Here is a 20,763-nt window from a genome sequence, read left to right as displayed (position 1 = left end):
GCTCCTGGCAAGCCGGGTCCTGGGCAAGGAAGACCCCACTCCTCTTCCTCCTTCCCCAGCTAAGATCCTCTCCCCCCAACTTCGGATCCTGGCTTTCATGTGACGACCCTCCCTCCCCTTCCTGAGCCCCTTTCGACGAGGGTCCTGGCTCAGTGTCCTCGCCCTCCAACCGCGGACTACCTCCCCTTGTCCTCCCCCCACCACGCCTGTCCCTTCCCCTCCACCCGCCTCTCCCCCACCACCCCTGCCTTTCCTCCTCGCAGAGACCTCCCGGTGGCTGCAGTCGGAGGTGGAGAGCTGGCTCCTGGCCCAGTCGGGCTGCGATGTGGCCTTCAATGGAAGTCGAGCCCTGGCCCACCTGCAGGCCCTGACTCCCAGCATCGGGCGGTACCCTCCCCCGGATTTCCCCAAGCTGGACCCCTCGGTTCCAGCCCCTTCCGAGTCCCCCCCTGGCCATTCCCAGCAGTAGCCACCCCTGACCTGCCCGGATCCAGGCCTTCGGGGCCGGGAACCAAGCCCCGCCTTCACCACGACAAGCTGTCAATCACAGCTACTACTGTACTGCGTCACTTTTCGACTCCCATTACCGACTGGCAATTATTTTTGCTACTCTGTCTACTGCAACAGCCAATCAAGGCAGTTGCTAGGCAACCCTTCTCCAGGAGCAGCCAATCGGCACGCCCTAGCTTGGCTTTTGTGTGATTCCTTAGTCCCACCCCCACGGTAAACATCCAAACTGTAGTCAGGCTGGGGAAAGGAGGGGGTCGGCTGCTCGCAGCTGCTCCCAGCTGCTCAGCTCTGACAAAACACTAGGCCGAGCTGTCTGTGACCGCTATTCCCTCTCCAGGCCATTTATCAGTCGCCATCTTTTTGGCCGGCTCCGGGCAAGATGTTCTAATGCCCCTGGGCGGGGCTTAGCCGGCAGCCAAGGAGAAGCTCCACGAAAGCTGTCCATCGAGTGCCCCTAGGCGGGGCCTAGCCAGCAGCCAATGAGAACCGTCTGGCGCCTGACTTGGAGCCAGCGACAGTTGCCGGGCAGCCAGTTGTCTCTGTAGATAAACGAGTCAGACTTTCCAAAGGAAGCTGATCTCCCTGTTACCCAGCTGCAGACTGACTGATGGGCCAGCTGGTTAACTGCTGTTGGGTGTAGGGGGCGGTGTCCCTGCTGAAGGGGCTGGGAGCCCTGAGCCTGGCAGAGCTCTGGCCTGGAGAAACCAGAGACGACCCTTACTCCAAACTGAGGCAGCTCAGGGTCACAGTAACCTCAAGGTGCCTTCCCGGCCTGGATATCACATCCTTGCTACGGAATCTACCTCGGTCTGGATCTCCCCACCAATCAGTGCCCTTGTGCAATTTTTCTTGGTCTATCCATTTCTTCCCAGTATCCTTCCTAAGGAATAAATCGTGTTTCATAAATCTTCATGAGTAGAGTGGCTGCAGGAATTGGGAGGGGGGAGTCAGATGGAGAACGCTGCAGTTTGAGAGAGCCTGAGTTTGTGGTTGTTGAAACACATTGTGGGTCATGGGCTGGGGATCTTAGAGGGAATGGACTAATTGAGGCAAGGCTCTGGTTCTCAGAATTTGGGTCTCATGTAAAGGGAAGATTGAGTGGCCCTGTGCCGGTATGCAGATAGCTCACCGCACAACCTTACACGGCCAGGCAGTGAATGGTTGTGAAACCCAGCCTTTGCCCCACAGTGCCCAGTCTTTTCATTCTTGCTAAGGTGTCCTATGGGCTAGAAGCAGCCTTTGGGGAGAGGAAGGCTTGAGTTCTAGAGAGAAAGGGAGGGTTCTAAGAGTAAACTTCCCCCCACCCCCCCAGAAGGAGAATCCAAAAGGTGGTAGAAACACAGTTTAGAACAGGAAGCGTGCTGGGTGAGACACAGAGGTTGGGACCTGAGCAAACAGAGGACTGGACAGGTTTGAGAACTCAGCCTAGCAGTGTCCCAAGTTCTAGACTCAGCGATCCAGGAAGAGGAGCCTGGAATCAAGGTTCTGGTGTCCCAGAGAGGAAGATCTGGGAAATGGGGTGGCTCCCCCCCCCAATTCAGGGGCATTTGCAGTCCAGATCATAAGAAGGAAGGAAGGAAGAAGTGTGGTCAGCACCCTGTGGTTAAAACGCTTTTATTTTCTGGAGGAGGATTGGGGGGGAGGGGCGACAGGAATGGGGTGTCCGGATGGGCGATGGACGGGACTGCAAGACCAGGCCGCTCATTCCCGTTTCCTCAGGTGGATGTACACTATGCCGCTGACCAGGGCTAGGGGGAAGGCCACCCAGGCCAGGGCGAAGCAGTACCCGAAGCTGCCCCCGCGTGGGTGCTTGGCCAGGATCTCATCGGCATGAATGGCATAGATCAGGGCCCCGGAAAACACTGTTACGCCTGTGAGAAAAACAGAGACTAGGCGTCATGCAATGCCTGCAAAGCAAGTATACTGCCCACTTGGAGAATTAGTTTTCTGATTCACATCATTGCAGAACTGTCCTGGGCAAATTACCCACTGGCTCATCCATAAAATGAGACCAAAACAGCCATCCATCCATGAAATGATCTCTCTCTCTCTCTCTCTCGTTCTTGTTCTCTCTCATTTCCAATTAAACACCTGAAAACCAAAGTGGAGCTGTGGCTGAAAGTGGTAGAGCACTAGTCTTGAGCAAAAAAACCCTCAGGGTCAGTGCCCAGGCCCCGAGTTCAAGTCCCACAATGGACAAAAGAAAAGAAAAAATAAACTTAACTCCTATTCAGAAGGCTAAGATCTGAGGATCAGGGTTTGAATACAGCCAGGAGAGGAAAGTCCATGAGACTGTAATCTCCAATTAACCAATAAAAAGCTCAAAGTGGAGCTGTGTTTCAAGTGGTAGAACATCAACCTTAATCAGGAAAAGCTACGGGACAGTGCTTAGACCCTGAGTTCAAGCCCCAGTGTGGGCACAAAAGAAAAAAGAAATAGCAGTTGACCAATATAAATTAGGTCCAGAATTCCCTTCTGGTGAATGCATTAGCTTTTCCCTCATCCCTGGGACTCAAGTTATTTACCCATTCCCATTCCTGTAGCTCTGGCTTTTAGATGCTGTAATTTCCCTTGTGATTCAGAGACATGGAGTCACCAGAAACTACAACTCCCAGCAGCCCCCAGAGCCAGAGGAGTAATACAGGGACAAGGAGGTAGGGGATTGGGGGTGCAATGTGGGGCACTCTGGCCCCACAGTGTGGCGGAGGGGGGCCGGCTTACTTGTACAAAGCTGGCAGAGGCCGGTGGCATAGAAGAGCCCTCCTCGTCTCATGGTGTAGAGTTGGAACATGAAGAGGATGAATGACAGACAGCAGAGGATGAGAGAAAGCACCATGAGAACCTGCACAGCCTTCAGCCAGCCTGAGGAGGGAGAAATGGGAGCAGAAGTTCATGGTGGATCCCAGTCCAGCTGGTCCACTTGCTTACCTACCCTGCCCTCCCTTCCTCCTCCCTCTTTTCCTCCCCTCCTTCCTTCTTTCCTTTCCCTCTCTCTCTCTCTTTCTCTCCTCCTTTCTCTCCTCTTCCTCCTTCTTTTCCTTTTCCTCCTTCTCCTCCTCCCTGCTCCATCGTTACCACCTCCTTACCATCATGAACGCTTAAGTACCTCAACCTTGAGCCTCTGTGACCTCGCTCAATTCTAGTGATTGGTGCTCTGCATACTGTCCCTTCATTTGTCTTCTGTCAGCATCTTAGTATTTAGGACTCACCCAGCTGACCTCCAACCTGCAATCCTCCTGTCTCAGCCTCCTGATTACTAGTGTTACAAGCATGTACCACCATGCCTGATTTTGATAATTTTCTACATAAACAAACATGAATAGACTTTTTCATTTTATTCTTTTGCCCATGGCTACCTCTGATTCAATGCTAAATAGAAACGGGACCAGGATACTGGCAAGAACTCTGGGGCTGAGGTGTCCCCTGAGTTTCTTCCACTGAGAACTTTGGAAGGAAGCAGGCTTTGATGAGCCTAGTCCTACCCAACCAGAACCTTAATATGGCTCTGGTCCCACCCACTTAGAGCTGGAATGAATTGGTGCCACACCCCATTCAGAACACCAGCTTCAATCACAACTTTGGAAGCACAATCTTTGAATTTGGGAGGGAGGGAGGCTTTCCCCTCTTTCTTAAAACCTGTAGCATAAATTGGGCAGGGGTGCTCACCCATGTAAACCTAACCACCCAGGAGGCTAAGATTTAAGGATCACAATTCCAAGCCAGCCCAGAGAGGAAAAGTCTGTGAGACACCTTCAATTAACCATCAAAAATTCCTAAGTGGGGGGGCTGGGGATATAGCCTAGTGGCAAGAGTGCCTGCCTCGGATACATGAGGCCCTAGGTTTGATTCCCCAGCACCACATATACAGAAAACGGCCAGAAGCGGCGCTGTGGCTCAAGTGGCAGAGTGCTAGCCAGGGACAGTGCTCGGGCCCTGAGTCCAAGGCCCAGGACTGGCAAAAAAAAAAAAAAAAAAAAAATTCCTAAGTGGAGCTGTGGCCCCAGTGGTAGAGCAACAACTAGTCTGGAGCACAGAAGCTCAGGGACAGCACCCAACCACCTGAGTTCAAGTCCCAGGACTGGCACCAAGAAATAAAAATAAATAAGTAGCATAAGTGTGTGTGTGAGGTGTCTAAGCTGCTCTCTTGAGAACAGAAGGCAATTGCCCATGCTCATCACTATAGTCCTGGCTCACTCCAGGATTAGGCACCAGCCCTACATAACTAGAACTGCAGCAGACATGGGTTTCCCTTTACCCCCTGCAGATACCCTCCCGCCCCTCAGCCCTCACCATTCTCACTGACGTTACTGCAGGCCCATGTTCTGGTGTCGTTATTCCAAGTGCAATCGTACCAAAGATTCAGAGATTCCTTCCCGGGCAGCGTCCACCAGGACTGGAGGGACAGACAGACAAGCAATGTTAGGAAGAGGCGGTGAGGGGCCAGGAGGACTGTGGGAAGAGTTGTGATGTGGGGGGCAGAGCTGAGAAGGGCTAAGACTCAGTAGCAAAAGGGAAGGGGCAGAGGAAAGGCTCTTGCATCTCAGGTTGAGGTGAGAAGGCTCTAAACAAGGGGCCAGAGTCTGCAGGAGAGCTGGGGACTCTGATTTCCCCCCCCACCCCCCAGAAAGGTTTACCTTGTCCAAAGTGGCCACGAAAAGCAAGATGAGAATGAGGATGTGAAGTGCTGAGACGACCAACAGGAGCAGTGACATGGCTGCGATGGAAGCCTGGGGAGGAGTTCAGGATATGGGTGATCAAGACACAAGCCTGGAGCTGGGAATATGGCCTAGTGGCAAGAGTGCTTGTCTCGTATACATGAAGCCCTGGGTTCGATTCCTCAGCACCACATATATAGAAAAGAAGTGGCGCTGTGGCTCAAATGGCAGAGTGGTAGCCTTGAGCAAAGAGAAGCCAGGGACAGTGCTCAGGCCCTGAGTTCAAGCCCCAGGACTGGCAAGAAAACAAAACAAAACAAAAGGCACAAGCCTGCTGGGTACTGGAGCATGAGGGAGGGCTGGGACCCCTGTGTCTGAGGGAGGAGGCTGGGGTATGGGATCCCTGTGTCTGAGGGAGGAGGCTGGGGAATAGGACCCCTGTGTCTGAGGAAGGAGGCTGGGGAATGGGACCCTTGTGTCTGAGGGAGGAGGCTGGGGTATGGGACTCTTATGTCAGAGGGAGGAGGTTGAGGCCTGGCCCGTTGGGTCTGATGGAGGATGGCCGGGGTCTGGGCCTCTATGTCTGGGGCAGTCTGGCTAATCTAGACTTCTCAGTTGGAGGGAGGAGGCCAGGGTCTGTTTCCCTCGGGGCTGGATGGAGAATGAACTCGGCTCCTGGGTGCTGGATGAGCAGGTCTAGCAATGTGGCCAGGGGCGCCTGGGTGCCGTTTCTGCAGACACCAAGGCTGGCCTATGGGGAGCTCTCAGCTGCAGGCATCCTTGACTCACCCCGGGCCTGGGGCAGGGAGGGGGACAGCATGAGTCATCGGGTGAGCCATCTGCCCCCCTGCTTTGCAGGACCAGGGAAACCCCAGCCTGGGGCCTTGCCCCACCCTGCTGCCTGGAGAATGGATGGATGAATCTGTGTGGGTCATCGAGGCCTGGGCAGAAACCCAGGAGGGAGCTTCTCCAGCCTGGAGGTGCCCTCCTGTTCCCTCCCCGACCCCCGGGGGCTGAGGAAAGCCTGGACAGGAGGCTGTGGGTGTGGGGGAGCTCTGCTGGGACCCCCCCAAATTCTTGCTGGACTCACCCCTTCCTGTATTCCCATATGCTCAGGGCTAAGAGATCACTACTCCAATTTCTAGAAGTTTTATAGGGCTGACGGGAGGGGGAAAGAGGGGATCTTTCCCAATCTGAGGGTGTCCTCCTACTGCTGTACTGTCCAAGAAAAGAAAGAAATCCCAGCCCGAATAACGGATTGGAAACTTACCGAGAGAGCCGGGGGGGAAAAAGTCAAGAGTTGGAGAGTCTTCCCTCGACAGGGGCCTCCCCGGCCGCCTTTCTCCTCCTCCCTCCTGCCCCCGCCTCCTGTGCTGCCTGGCTCTCCCCTCCTTCTCCCTCCCGCTCTCTCTCTTTCTCTTTCTGTCTGGCTTCCACTCCTCAGGCTTCTTTCTCTGTTCCTCTGAATATATACTGAGGCTTTTATACACCCCCCCCCCCCCACCGCGCCCAGCAGAGGTCTGCAGCCAGTAGGAGCGCCCAGGGCTGGCTGGTTCCTCATTCTCTCCGTCCCCACCCAGCACCCCCAGACAGGCTGCTGCTTCTGGGGCTGCCTCCCAGGGTGGAGAAGAGTTCTGGCAGACAGCAAAGGCAGGAGGGTCTTGGTCCTCCTCTTGGGCTGGCTGCTTGCTCCCCTTCCCCCCAATCTCTGGGTCTCCTCCTGGGGACTGGGTATCTGTTTTCCACGATGGAGTTTGGGATAGAGGGCAGGAGGCTAGGGGAAGAGGTGTGTGTGTGTGTGTGTGTGTGTGTGTGTGTGTGTGTGTAAAAGATGGAGACAGAGAATGCCAGTATCACCATTTCCTGGCGAAGTGACTTTGGACCAATTTCCTTGACTTCTCTGGGCCTCCGTTTCCTAATCTATACAGTGGGTGTAATGATACTGGGCATATACTGTCCACCAAGAAATCAGAGTGAGCCATGGAGTTAATGACAGAAGGCAATCGGAAACAGCGTAATCCTGGAGGGCCTCTTGGAGGGGGTAGGACTTGAGAGCCAGGGCCATTGGGTGTTGGGGAGAGGAAGATGTGCAAAGACAGTTGAGAACAAGCCCTTGTTGTTTGGGGAGCAGACAGAGGGCCAGTGTGGCTGGAGTTTAGGGAGCCCAAGAGAGTTCCGGAGAGGGGAAAAAAAAATCAAAGGGTGCCCTTGAAGAATATGGGAGGAGCTTGGATTTTATTCTAAGTGCCAAGGGAAGCCATGGAGAATCCTTTTTTTTTTAAATTTTTTATTTATTTTTGTCTGTCATGGGGCTTAAACTCAGGGCTTGGGCGCTATCCCTGAGCTTTTAAGCTCAAGACCAGCGCTCCAATCATTTGGAGCATCACAGCACCACATCCGTTTTTCTGGTGGTTAATTAGAGATAAGAGTCTTCAAGATTTTCCTGTTTGGGCTGGCTTTGAACTGTGATTTTGAGTTCTCAGGCTCCTGAGTAGCTAGGATTACTGGCGTTAGCCACCAGCTCCCAGCTGCCACCGGACAGTTTTAACAGCAGTATAGTACCTGGGGTTTAATGTTATCTCTCACTATTTATGTTGGGATATGGAATTGGGGTGTGTGGGAGTCAGGATTACTATCCACTTGAGTTTTCTGGAAGAGGACCAGGGCCCCTGGGAATTGAGAGCTGAGGAACTGGGTGATGGGATGTTGGAGTCAGAGCTTGGTTGGTGTGGGTTAGTTCATGGGGTGTGGCTGTGGGGGGTTATCTCTGAGGGGGTGAGGGGTAGACAGTTCGCTGTCTGGGGTCACATGAGGGGACTTACACAGGAGCCATTAGGGCTAGGTTGGTAAGATTCAAATCCAAGCTGTTTTGGATTCAAATGCATTAGCTGTGTGGTTTTGGGCAAGTTCCTAGTAACCCTGCCACACCTAAGTCTTCTCATCAGTAAAATGAGGATACTGTAATTGTAAGTGCGTCACAGTGTATTTATTTACTTACTTATTTGTGCGGTACTGAGGCTTGAACTCAGTGCCAGGATGCTCTCCTTTATCTCCCTCACTCAAGACGGTTGTTTTACCACTTGAACCACAGCTCCACTTCGTTTTTTTGTGTGTGTGATAAATTGGAGATACAAGTCTCACACACTTTCCTTATCTTGGCTGGCTTCGAACCCTGATTCTCAGATCTCAGCCTCCCGAGTAGATTAGGATTACAGGCACGAGCTACTGGCAGCTGGCATAGAGTGTAGTTCTTCAAGTAGCCCCCTGGTATACAGGACCCCCAACTTTGTGTGTGTGTATGTGGGCCATCTGGGCCCTTAGTGGATTTAGGGGACCCCTGGTCCACTGTATCTAAAAGTTGGGGAGAAGAGTAAGTTCTTGGGTCTCAAAGCTAATGTTTGAAATCTAAACCGGGGGTCACTGGAGAGAAAGGGGTGAGGGCCAAATCTTCAATTCCTGGGAAGCCCAGAACACTGGGAATCTGAACCCCCATTCTTGGGTCTGGGGCATGGTGTCTGTGATCCCCTGGGATGCGCCCCCGGCGGGCAAGGAAATGGAAATGAGGCTGGGAACAGTGCTGCCCTACCCGCATGGTTCCCCCAGTTGAATCAGCAAGATATTTGGGGGGCTCTTGGGGAGGGAAGGGACCCCGACTGTGGGGCCCCGTGGAAGGGTGGTGGGGGAGAACCAGGGACCCGAGGGCGGTAGTGGGGTGTCCCCTTCTCGGGCCTCAGAACGGAGCTTAGCGGAGCGTCCCTAGGCGGCTTCCTCCCACAGGAAACCGCAGGCGTCGGGCACACCCAGCCTGCAGGGAGCGGCGCCCACCGCCCGCCCCGCCCCGCCCCGCCCCGGGGAGGCCCACGTGGGCCGCCACAGGCCGCGGAGGGGCGTGGCCCCAGAGGGGGCGTGGCCCCGGAGGGCGCGATCTGGCTAACAGCCCGCTCTCAGGGCCCGGGTGCAGCCCGCAGCCTCTGGCAGGCCGTTGGCCGCGCATGCGTGGTAGGCCTGTGGTGAGCGCTCCTCTTCCTTCCAGTCCCCGCCTCCTGCCTAAGGAATCCTCTCCTAACAACGACGACAAACGGGTTTTCTAGACCTTTTCCTCCAGACACTTTCAGTTCCTGACTTTCCTTCCCACAAACCCGCAGACCGCCGCTCACAGGGCCGCGGTCCCCACACAGAGCCACCTGGCCTCCCAGAGGCCCCGTGGGGCACTCCAAAGTAGTCTGCACCGCACTCCTTCATTGCAGCCAGGGGCGCTCGGACCGACCCGGCGCCCCTTCTCTGGACCCCTCGTGTGGTCTCGTCAGCGCGCCCCAGAAGAAAGCCACGCCCTCTAAGGTCCGCCCCCAACTCCCTAAGCCCCTCCCCTCGCCTCTACGGGCTCCCTGGTCTGTGGCTCTTTCCCTAGCTGGTCTCCCACGGCCCCGCCCCCTTCATTACCAGAGCCCCGCCCACACAGATCCCTGGCTCCTCCCCTCAACACCAGGGCCTGTCCCCAGCTTCCTGACCACTCCCACGCCAACCCCATGGCCCCGCCCCTTAGAGTGTCAGAGCCCCGCCCACTCGGCTCCCTGGAGCCTCCCCCCTCCCGAGGCCCCGCCCCTTCCAGGTTTCCAGCCCCGCCCTCACTGTGGGCACCTCCGCACTCCAGGTTCTCCCTAGTCCCGCCCTTTGCGGGCCCTGACCCCACCCCTTCCAGACTCCTTAATCCCGCCCCTCGCAGGCCCAAGTTGCTCTAGTCCTTTATAGGTGCAGGTGTCCCACCTAGGTAGCCCCGAAGCTCCGCCCCCTGACGGCTTTTCACTCCTCCTCCCCCCATTTTCTCCTTCATTCCCACCTTCCTAGATCTCACCAGCCCCGCCCGTCGCGGGTCTCCGCAGAGCCCCCTTCACAGTCTCCCTGCTCCCCCCTCCCCATCTCCCTGGGGCCTTGGCCCCTCCCCGGCCGCTGTCCTCAGCTTCATTGGTCCCTGATTCCCTAGAAACCAGACCACAACAGTGGGCCTGGAGCCGGGAGGGCCGGGGCCTCGCAGCTGGCCAGGGCTCACCCCTTTCTCTCTTACAACCCCCCTCTCCCGAGAGAGAAACAAGAGCCAACCCAGGGCCCTGTGTTCCCCATCAGTCAGGACCCGAGGTCCGAGATGGCTCCTCCCGCCCCTGACAGGAACCCCGTCTCGGGGAGGGCCTCTTTCTCTAAATGCCCTCCCGCCCCCCATCTCTGCAGGCTCCCGCGGGCCCGCGCAGGAGCCCCCTCCTCCTGGGCCAGGATGCCGTTTGGCTACTCTGTGCGGAGCGTGCGCTCCGAGGAGGGCAGCGACGTCTTCCTGGAAGGACTGGGTAAGAAACCCAGCCATTCTTCCTTCCACACGCGCGTTCCTTCCCGGTCCTCAGTTTCCCGGAGTCTCAGGGCCAGAGCGGGGCGGGGGAGGGGAGGGGCAAGGCCGGGAGGCCGTCTGGGACGCGCTCCAGTGGGGACAGACGTGCGCCCCGGTGGAGGTGGCGATGGCGCGCGGGGCCGCTGGGGCCCCGGGTCTGGGCCGGGAAGGAGGGAGCAGAGCTGTCCCAAGCCACCTGGGGCACTCCCTCTAGTGGGGGAAACAGAAATGTGCCCTGCCTGTGCTCGAACTCCCTTCGGGAGAGGGTCTAAGGGAAAGCATGAACAGGGCAAGGGGGAGAATGAAGGGCGGAGGAAGCACGGGGGGGGGGGTCGGGGGCGGGGACCAGGAGCTGAGATGCAGACTTGGAGGGGTACTGGAGGCTGGCTCTGCTGTGGTGGAGGTGTGTAAAACCCTAAAGGGGAGGAAGGGGCTGGTGACCCCAATTCTTAGTGCGTGAGTGTCTCACCTGGCTTGCCCCTCAGTGGAATGGGAGCTGAGCAGACTTCAGCGACAGAGCAAGGTGATGGAGGGGGAAAGGCGGGCCTACAGCAAGGAAGTCCACCAGCTCATCAAGAAGCAGCTGTGAGCCCGGGACTCCTTGGGGGAAGGGGGTGGAGGCAGGGTGCCAGGCCTTCAGCCAGGTTGAGCTCTGTTACCTCCCTCTGCCTGGGCAGCGAGGAGATCCAACGCCTGGAAGAGACTCGGGCCAAACTTCAGGTCCAGATTAACGTGGCCCAGACCCAGGTCAAGCGGCTGGGCGACAGCCAGCGGCTGGAGGACATGGACCGCCTGCTAAAATGCAGGGCTCAGGTGCTGGCGGAGTTGGAGGAACTGCAGGAGCAGACCAAGGCCGTGGACAAGCGGGTGAGTTCTGAAAGGGGTGAGGGAGCAACCTGTCAGGGTCTAGGAGTCCTCATCTGGAAAAACGGGCCAAGTTATTGATTTACTTCTCTAGGTCCAAGTTTCTTCATTTTGGTTTGGGGATGCTGGGGACACAACCCAGGGTGCCAGTTCTGGGTCTTGAACTCTGGACCTTGTCCCTTGGCTTTTTCACTCAATGGTGGTGCTCAACCATTTGAGCCACAGCTCCACTTCCAGCGTTTTGTTAGTTAGCTGGAGATAAGAGTCTCATAGATGTAACTTCCCAGGCTGGCTTTGATCTGTGATACTCAGATCTCAGTCTCCTAAGTAGCTAAAGTTACAAGCGTGCCTCCCAGGCACCTGGCTGCGATTCCGAGTCTAGTGCATGCTGGACAGACCTCCGTCACTGAACCCTGTCCCTTTGTGTATCTGTGAAAAGGGGCTGATGGCCTGAGAGCTGAGCTAAGGTGGATTCTAATTCCTTCCAGATCCGAGAGTGGGAGGTCCTCCTCCTTACCCAGAGTAAGGAGGCCATGGCCCCGGGATTAATCCTGGACTATAAGGTCAAGATGCGACGCAGAATTAAGATTCTCGAAGACCAGCTGGACAGGGTGAGCTGGGGGAGGCCTCTGAATGTGCACGCATGGCTGTGTGCATGTGCGTGTGCGTGTGAACTAAGCAACGGATGTGATGGAAACCTGAGGGGCAAATGGCTCCAGAGGACTGGTGGATCTTGAGGAAAGGACACTGGTGGGCGCTGCTGGCTCCCAGGGTCCCTCGAGTGGGAACAGGGCGGTCTCCATCTCCCCCACAGGTCACCTGTAGCTTTGACATCCAGCTGACTCGAAATGCAACCCTGCGTGAGGAGCTGGACCTGCTGCGTATAGAGAGGGGCCGCTATCTGAACATGGACCGAAAGTTGAAGAAGGTGGGAGGCAGGGCAGGGCTCCTCAGTCCTCCTCATGCTCTTCTTGCATCCTGCTCCAGCCCCCCCCCCCCAACTAGTGAATTGTCCAGGGCTACCTTAGTATGGGGGGCCATATGTCTCTAATAGGAAAGAACTTGGGGTTAGGTTGAGTCTTGTCAGCCAGGGCAACCAGTAAGCAAGGGAAGCTGCTTAGATTGGACGGTTGGGGGATCTTAGTTCCTTTTGAAGGTCATTGGAGAGCCAGTCCCCACCTTTCCTCCTCTCAGGATCCTCCTGCTTCAGCCTCCTAAGTGTTGGCATTATAGGAGGGGTGGCACCACATCTGGCTTTTTTCATGGGTTATTACATTTTTCTGGCAGTCCTGGGAATTGAACTCAGGGTGTCAAGCTTACTAGGTAAGCTTGTGACATTGTCACAATTCTAAACAGTTCTGATTTCTACTCCACTCATGGTCCCAATGATATCCTTTGTGGCTAATTAGATTTTCCTGCTCCAGGCTCCAGTCCAGGATCCCAGATTGCAATTGTCCTGGCTGTGTTTGTCTGGATGAGGGCCTGGCACTTTGTTTCTGCGACCTTGGCGTTTTGGAAGCATACAGGAGGGGCGTTTGCAGGAAATCCCTGTGTGGGCTTGGCTGCTCTTCCTCTTTGTGCCCATGTGTCTTTGTGTCTTTGCGAGCCTCAGAGCAGCAGGCTTCTGATGTCACTTCTGTCTCTAACTAGTCACATCACCAGCTGATCCCTTGGAAGCCAGGCCTGAGGGTATGTTCTCATAGTCCCTGCTCTTCAGGAAGTGGAGGTGGGGACATCTCCAGTTTGAGGCCAGCCTTGGCAAAGTTGGTAGAGCCTTTGGTACAGTGTGAGGCCCTGGCTTCCTTCCTCAGCACCATGAGAAAACAACAAACTCCAAACACACACACACACACACACACACACACACACACACACACACACCCCAAAACCAGACAAGGGGATCGGGGACATGATGCAGGGAGGGTCTTCCCGGTCTGTGCGAATATCCCATCGCTATTCCACCCACTAGTGATTCTGGGACTGTGACTGCGGTGGCAGAGTGGTGACTTGTGGCCTCTGTCATTTCCTTCTCCTAAGCAGATCGCAGGGCTATCCCCGAGCACTTGTGATTGTTAGTTTACTCCACATAAGCCAGCCACTGCTGTGTTCACATCATCCCACATTTGGCTCCAGGGCCCGCCGCCTGGGCTCACTCTGCCCTCTGCACACAGGCCTGCAGCATTTTACTTTTATTCTTAGCACTTTGCATCCTAGCATAGGGAGTCTGGCCATCTTGGGCTTGTTCAGTTCCAGCCCTACAATTTTCCACTTCCCTCAGGGACCCTTGTTTCCCTGTTGTGGGAAAAAGGCGCTGGGAAATTAAGATCCAGCTCCCTAGAGCCCTTATTGCTGCTGCTGTGTCATGGCTTTGAGACTTCCTCCTGAGAGACCTAGATTTAAAACAAAAACCACCATTTCCTATTGGTATTGAATTCCAATACAGCATTATTTTTTATCTTCCTTGATCTTTTCATTCTCTCCTCCCTTCCCCTCCTCTTCCTCCTCCTCCTCCTCCTTTTCCTCTTTCTCCCCCCCCCCCCCCACCACTTGGGTTTGAACCCTGCCTTGAGCTTAGGCAGGTCCTTTACCACCTGAGCCATGCCCCTAACTCTTTTGCTGTAGTTTGCTTTCCACAAGGATCACATTGTGCTTTTGCTCTAGCCTGCCTCAGACCTCCATCCTCCTACCTCCGCCTCTTTGAGTAGCTGGGATTACAGGAGTGCACTGCCACACACCTGTCAGGACTTCCATTTCCTAATAGGGAAGTGAGACCTAAAGGGAAGACACAGAGGGAGCCAAGAGGTTCTGGGGAGCAGCCCTTACTCTGTCTTCCTCCCCGACAGGAGATCCACCTCCTCCGGCAGATGGTCAGTGCCCTCATAGTCTCCTCCACCTCTGCCTACTCCGTCAGGTAGGGCCCAAGCCACAGGCTTGGAGGACACAATGGCAAACCTTTTCACATTCTCCATTCTACCCTCTCTCTTCCCACTGATGACCCGGCTCATCAAGCCACGCCTTTTATTGTATGTGCCAACACTGGGGCTTGAATTCAAAGCCTGCTGCTCTCACTTGGCCTTTTTGGCTCACACCTCCCCCCACCCCCCTCCCCGCGTTTGCTGGCTAACTGGCGATAAGGGTCTCCTGGACCCCAGCTGAGCCCTGATCCCCGTGCAGGGAGGAAGCCAAGACCAAGATGGGCATGCTGCGGGAGCGAGCGGAGAAGGAGGTGGCTCAGAACGAGACGGAGGCGCAGATCCTGCGGCGGCAGATCTCGCACCTGGAGCAGCTGCACCGTTTCCTTAAGCTCAAGAACAACGAGCGGCAGACGGACCCCGACATTGTGCAGAAGCAGGAACAGCGTGGTGAGCTGCGAACCCGGACGGGGCGGGGCGAGGCCTCGCCTCACCCATGGCAGGGAAGGGGTGGAGCCTGGGAGGAGAGGGCGGAGCATGCCAGGAGAGGGCGTGGCCATGGCGGGAGGGCGGGGCCTAATGAATGGAGGGGAGGGTGGAGGACGGAAGAGGGTGGGGCCTGGCGGCCAGCAGGGGCGGAGTGGGCCGCCAGGGTGGAGCCTAGAAGGGGGAGGGCAGGGCTGGCAGGTGGGGGGCGGGGCCTCACCGACGGCAGGGAAGGGGTGGAGCCTGGGAGAGGCGCGGGGAGCTTGTCAGGAGGGGGCGGAGCCTGGCGTGGAGGGCGGAGCCAGGTGGGCGGGGCCTACTAATAGGAAGGGAGGGTGGAGGACAGAAGAGGGCGGGGCCTGGCTGGTGCAGGAGGTGGAGCCGAACTGGGCAGGGCGGAGGGCGCTGGGCAGCAGGTGCTCCAGGAGAGCTGCGGGAGCCCCCCACCCCGCACCCCCGGCACCTGCTGCATCTCCGGGCCCCCCCGCCCCACCCTCCCCCCCAGCCCGGGAGGTGGCGGAGGGACTGCGGAAAACCTCTCAGGAGAAGCTAGTGCTGCGCTACGAGGACGCCCTGAATAAATTGTCGCAGCTGACGGGCGAGAGCGACCCCGACCTGCTGGTGGAGAAGTACCTGGAGAGTGAGTGGGGCCAGAGGGCGGCCGGGCGGCCGGGTGGCCGGGGGGGGGGGGGGCGGGTGTCGGGGGGAGGGTGTGTGCCGGGTCACAGGCACTGCGGGACCACGGAGGAAGGAGGATGTGTCCTCCTGCTCTGCTCTCCTTCCCCCTGGGTCTCCGCCCCACTCCTCATCTTGCCCCTCACCCCCTTTCCATCTGTTTCGTGGGGCCCTTTGTTCCCTCTTTCCCCTCTGTGTTTCTCTGGCTTTTTTCTGCCCCCCTCCCCCCATCTCTGTGTCCCTGGTTGCCCTGCCTGGGTCGCCCTGGGTCTTTCCAAACACCTCCCCGGCCCTTGGGGCGCTCACCGTTGTCTTTCTTCCCCACCTTTGGGCCCTGTCTGTCCTGACTCCTCCAGCCGAGGAACGTAACTTCGCCGAGTTTAACTTCATCAACGAGCAGAACTCGGAGCTGCAGCATCTTCAGGAAGAGATCAAGGAGGTGGGCGAGGCCTACCATTCCCTTCACCCCCTCTGCCTGCCTCCTCCTGCCCCTGCCCCCTCCTCTTCCCCACTCCCCCACCCCAGCCCCCAGGCCCACATCGGGGCCTAGCATTCAACTACCCTGTGCCCAACTGCCCTTTAGTTGAAGGAGGCCCTGGTCTTGGAGAGAGCCAACGCAGAGAGCCGGCAGAAGCTGCAGGAGCAGCAGCACACAGCCCTACAGCAGCATGTGGACAAGGTGCAGGCAGAATCCCTGCAGCTGGAGATGCACTTTAGGGACCTTCGGGGAATGCTGGAGAAGCTCAAGGGTGGTAAGTGACCGCCACTGACCACTTGGAGGACCTTGAGGGCCATCTGTGCACTTGCTTCTCAGTCCATCTCACATCCAGGCAGCTGCGTGGTCTCTGGAGTCCACCTTGTCCATCATCCTTGTCCGTCCTCCATCTATCATCCATCCATTATCTATCCTGCATCCATCGGTCTGTCCGTTCATTCATTATCCATCTGTCCACACATTTATCCATCACCCATCCATGTATTATCTATACATCATTCATCTATCCTCCATCTTCCATTCATCCATCCATCCATTTTCCAACTTATCCATATTTCCAACAACACAATCCATATCACTTTTTTTTTTCAGTATCGGGGTTGGAACTGAATATTTCCCACTTGTGAGGCAGCCTCTCTACCACTTGAGCTGTGCTGTAGGCCTCATCTGTGCACACAGGCCTGGTATATGCTGAGATAGGACAGACTGTGTAGGGGCTCCAGACAGACTGCATATATTATGATGCCTCTCAGTGTATGAGTGTTTCAGTGTGTGCTCAGTTCACCACCATTGTGCTGGTGTGTGGCACTGCCCAGTGGCTAAGGATGCCACTCACCCTGTTGGCCATGTGGAGCTCTTTATGAATTTTCTGTTCAATGGTACTTTTCTTCCCCATAAACTGAGTTGTCTTACTATAACTTGAGTTATAAGAATTCTTTGACTCAGGCTCTGGTGGCTCACACCTGTAATCCTAACTACTCTGGAGAATGAGACCTGGAGGATCACGAATGAAAGCCAGCTCAAACAGAAGCATAATTGAGATTCCCTTTCCAATGATGCAGTAAAATGTTGGACTAGAGATGAGGTTCAAGTGGTAGAGCATCAGCAATGACCAAGAAATCTGAGCCAAGAGCACAAAGAGCATGAAACCTTCAGTACAAGTCTTGGGATTGGTGCACACGCACACACACATAGACACAGACACAGTTATTAACTGTTATTATTTTAGTCCCTGTTATAGTGCCGGGCTTCGCTCTACCCCCCCCCCCATCCACGTGGGGGTCCTGGGCTTCTCTGCCTCTCCCATGTGGTCCTCTCTTGCTCTCTCACGTCCCCTGGCCAGTAAGGATTAATCGTGGGAGTGGAGACCCCCCGGTAGCCTCAGTTTGCATGTGGTCGGCAGGACCCCTGCCCCCTTTCCATCTCAAGGAAGACACAGACTCGTGGGTGTCCCGGAGAAAGCCTCTGGGGCGTTCTGGTTTATTCAAAGGAGGGGCCAACAGTTTATACCCCCAGAGATGATGAGGAAAGGGGCTACTGGATTGGCTGATGGACTGTCCCTCAGGTGATGTCATGGAACTTCCTCTATGGGTGGGGACCACAGCCCCCCAAGGACCAGGTCTCTGCCATTACGCACGTGGCTGAGAGCCGAGAGGCGGGGACTGCTTTGCTTCTCTTCCCGCTGAAGCTGGAAGGTGGGGGGGGGGACGGGCTAAGTGGACCGTCCCCTCTTAAAGACGCAGCTGTCCCCAACATTATAGCAGGGGTTGCTAAGTTCTGCAGAAATCTCGTTTGGTTGTAACTGAAGTCTTTCACTAAGCTGATGCCTGTTGCATTTACTCCTCCCTACCCAAGGCCCCCCCCCTCCCTCTGGCCCACGAGCCCCAAACCGTGAGGTCAGTGAATAGCATTGTCTGCTTAGTAGAGCTCAGTCTTTGATGGGTAGTGGGTTGTGAGCAGGGATGGGTCCCTGACAGCAAGTCCTTGTCTGGCTCCAGACATCCAGCTCCTCCTCATCAAGGCAAACTGCGATAGCAGCTCCATCGACGACCGCCTGGGGGTGAAGAGCATGCGCGATCGAGAGCTGATCATCTACCTGGGTATCATCGAAAAGCGCCTGGTGGATCTGCTTACTGTGCAGGCCTTCCTGGAGACCCAGGTGCATGGGGTGGAGGCTGGAGGCCCTGGGGCCAAGCCTGGGCCTGGGCCTGAGCCTCCGCTCACGGGCCCTCACCATCCTCAGAGCCACACAACCTTGGCTGATGCCGCCCTCATGGCACTGGGCCAGAGCCAAGAGGATCCTCCAAAGAAGTCGGTGTCACTGCTGCCCCCTGACAATGTGTGAGGCTCAGGGCCCTGCTGGGGCGGGCCGGGGTGGGGAAGGCTGTCCCATGGGGCAGAGGAAACCGGGGGAGAGGATGTGAGGGAGAAGATGGTGGGTGTGGCCTTGGGTTTTGAGGGGGATGGAGACGGGTGGGTGCTCCCAGGCACCCAGGTGTACACTCTCTCTCTGCACGAGAAATGGGGGCTTTGGGAGTCCCAGCAAGGAGAAGGCCACTTGGAACAGTCGCAGACTCTAGCAGGTGGGGGTGTCTGGCTTTTGGAGGGGTCAGCATGGTAACTTTGCTTGCCTGGCTCTATACCCTAAGGGAGGAGCTTCCGGGCTTTGTGGCCAAAGACGACTATCCGATGAGCAGAGAGGAGTTGCTTAGCCAAGTGGTGAAGGCGGTGAGAACGGGCCGGAGGGGTGTGTGTGTGGTGGTGGTGGTGGGGGAGACAGGGCCTCGAGCGCCTTTGGGAGCCTAACCATCCCGGTCCCCAGGTGGAGCTGCAGGAGCTGGCCCAGGAGCAGAGCCAGCTGGCCGAGGCCGAGAGGATGGCGTCCAGCATCCCCAGCCTGTCCTTCTCCAGCACCCGGGGCTCCAACCAAACCCCCGGCCTTGGGGGTGCCAGGAAGTCCGATGTGATCCCAGGGTCCATCCTGAGCCACAGGGCCAGCAAAGCCCGCGGCACCAGCTCTGGCGGTCATGTCACATTCGGCATTCCGGGGTCCCCCAATACCAGCGGGACCCCCGGGTCCAGTGGGGGCCACGGTACCTTCAGAGCCGGCAGCTCCAGCAGCTACCTGGGCTCTACTGGATACATGGACTCCAGCAGAGGTCAAGGAGGCACCGGCACCGGGTCAGACCTGAGCGGAGGCTTCACTTCTGGCAAAGGCCAGGCCTGGAGCCCAGGGCAGTCCTCCAGCGTCCCGCCCAGCTCCTCTACCAGCAAAGACTCAGGCGAGGATGAGTAGGGAGCCTGGCTCTTTGAGTCTTAGCCAGAGCCTGGGCTCTGGGACTGTGACCACCCCCACCTCCAGCGCTCTCCCAGCCGAGGCCCCTGGGACTTGGCTCGTTATGGCGCTCCACCTCCATCATCATCCTGTCTCTGTCTCTCCTGCCCCAAGCCGTGTCCCACCACTGGTTCTCCCTCCCAGTCTCTAGGCCCCTCGCCAAGCTGTACCCCACACGCCCGTGTCTCTGTGACTTCATCCCTCAATGCAACCACAAGATCCACAGCACTGACCAGATGAGCTGTGACTATGGGAAATAAAGGTCAGAGCCTGACTTCACACCAGCCTGGTTACGTGTGAGAGAGTGAGCTTGACCAGGGACACTTCGTTAACCTCCAGCTCAAGGAACAATTGTGATACTTCTGTATCCATCCATCCTTCCTTCCTTCCATTCTTCTTCCATCCATCCATCTACCCCACTGTCATTCCATTCATCGTTCTATTCATTATCAACCCACCCTTCCTTTCATCCATCATCCATCCATGTATCTTTCCATCCATCCTTCCATCTACCCATCCCCCATCCATCTGTCCATTTGTCCTGTTATTCTATCCATCCTTTTTTATTTTTTTTTAATTTTCTTTTAATTTTTTTTTGGCCAGTCCTGGGGCTTGGACTCAGGGCCTGAGCACTGTCCCTGGCTTCTTTTTGCTCAAGGTTAGCACTCTGCCACTTGAGCCACAGCGCCACTTCTGGCCATTTTCTGCATATGTGGTGGTGGGGAATTGAACCCAGGGCCTCATGTATACAGACAAGCACTCTTGCCACTAGGCCATATCCCCAGCCCTCTATCCATCCTTCTATTCATCATCCATCCACACATCCATCCTTCTATTCATCCTTCCATTAATCCATCAACCTATTTATCCTTTCATCCACCCATCCTTCCACAGATCCATCTACCATTCTATCCATACAGCCTTCCATTACCTTGTTTTTTTTGGTCTTTTATAGTTTTGTGATTTTTTTTTTCCGGAACCGGGGACCGAACCCGGGGCCTCGCGCTCGCCAGGCGGGCGCTCTTCCGCTGAGCCAGATCCCCGGCCCCCCATACACCCTTCCATTCATCTATCATCCTTCAATCCAGCCTATGTCTTTCCATCCATCTATCCTTCCATCCCTCCATTCACCCATCCTTCTATCCATCCTTCTACCCATCTGCTCTTCGTTTCACCTATCCCTCCTTTCATCCACCCTCTCATTCATCCATCCATCCTTCCATCTATCCATCTATTCTGTCCATAATCAATAGATCCATCTTTCCATCCTTCTGTCTATCCACCCAATCTTCCTTCCATCCATTCATCCTTCTAACCATCCATCCTTCCATCCCTCCATCCTATCATTCCTTTATCCCTTCCATCCACCCATCCATTCATCCTTCCATCCATCCTTCCTTCCATCCATACATCTTCCTTCCTTCCTTCCTTCCTTCCTTCCTTCCTTCCTTCCTTCC

At 56.1% G+C, this 20,763-nt stretch overlaps 3 protein-coding genes across 6 annotated transcripts in view; 2 read left to right on the top strand and 1 right to left on the bottom strand.

Annotated features, from left to right (window-relative positions):
- Tmem143 (transmembrane protein 143) overlaps positions 1-14,967 on the top strand; it is a 32,184-nt gene extending 17,217 nt beyond the window's left edge. Inside the window, exons 8-10 of one of the 2 annotated variants that reach the window (XR_007214213.1) lie at positions 264-1,042; positions 11,432-11,437; positions 14,957-14,967. Coding sequence is in view for 1 of the 2 variants with exons in the window: in XM_048369141.1 (XP_048225098.1) it covers positions 264-469 (206 nt within the window). In the remaining variant the exon portion in view is untranslated. Of the gene's footprint in view, positions 1-263; positions 1,414-11,431; positions 11,438-14,956 lie in introns of those variants that run through there. The other variant, XM_048369141.1, reaches the window with a different exon arrangement.
- Emp3 (epithelial membrane protein 3) lies at positions 2,109-6,532 on the bottom strand. 2 transcript variants are annotated; one of them, XM_048369144.1, is made up of 6 exons: positions 6,436-6,532; positions 5,497-5,506; positions 5,145-5,277; positions 4,801-4,903; positions 3,232-3,372; positions 2,109-2,381 (listed from the first exon to the last, which is right to left on the bottom strand). In XM_048369144.1, the coding sequence occupies exons 3-6, from the start codon at positions 5,220-5,222 to the stop codon at positions 2,212-2,214; spliced, it is 492 nt and encodes a 163-aa protein (XP_048225101.1). In that variant the 5' UTR covers positions 5,223-5,277; positions 5,497-5,506; positions 6,436-6,532; the 3' UTR covers positions 2,109-2,211. The 2 variants fall into 2 exon arrangements, with proteins under 2 accessions (XP_048225101.1, XP_048225099.1); XM_048369142.1 differs by lacking the exon at positions 5,497-5,506 and having other exon boundaries at positions 5,145-5,237; positions 6,436-6,531.
- Odad1 (outer dynein arm docking complex subunit 1) lies at positions 9,188-19,325 on the top strand. Of its 2 annotated transcripts, XM_048369140.1 has the most exons (15): positions 9,188-9,503; positions 10,389-10,501; positions 11,025-11,124; positions 11,217-11,406; positions 11,892-12,014; positions 12,218-12,331; positions 14,247-14,314; positions 14,578-14,765; positions 15,307-15,441; positions 15,833-15,915; positions 16,060-16,228; positions 17,970-18,130; positions 18,215-18,312; positions 18,621-18,699; positions 18,794-19,325. In XM_048369140.1, exons 2-15 carry the CDS (start codon positions 10,432-10,434, stop codon positions 19,265-19,267), a joined length of 2,052 nt encoding a protein of 683 aa, XP_048225097.1. In that variant the 5' UTR covers positions 9,188-9,503; positions 10,389-10,431; the 3' UTR covers positions 19,268-19,325. The 2 variants fall into 2 exon arrangements, with proteins under 2 accessions (XP_048225097.1, XP_048225096.1); XM_048369139.1 differs by lacking the exon at positions 9,188-9,503 and having other exon boundaries at positions 10,370-10,501; positions 17,970-18,312.
- Positions 19,326-20,763: the final 1,438 nt, after the last annotated feature.

Source organism: Perognathus longimembris, chromosome 20, assembly GCF_023159225.1.
Source record: "Perognathus longimembris pacificus isolate PPM17 chromosome 20, ASM2315922v1, whole genome shotgun sequence".
NCBI lineage: Eukaryota > Metazoa > Chordata > Mammalia > Rodentia > Heteromyidae > Perognathus > Perognathus longimembris.
Note: the sequence above shows the minus strand (reverse complement) of the source record. Positions and strands in the feature narration are given on the sequence as shown.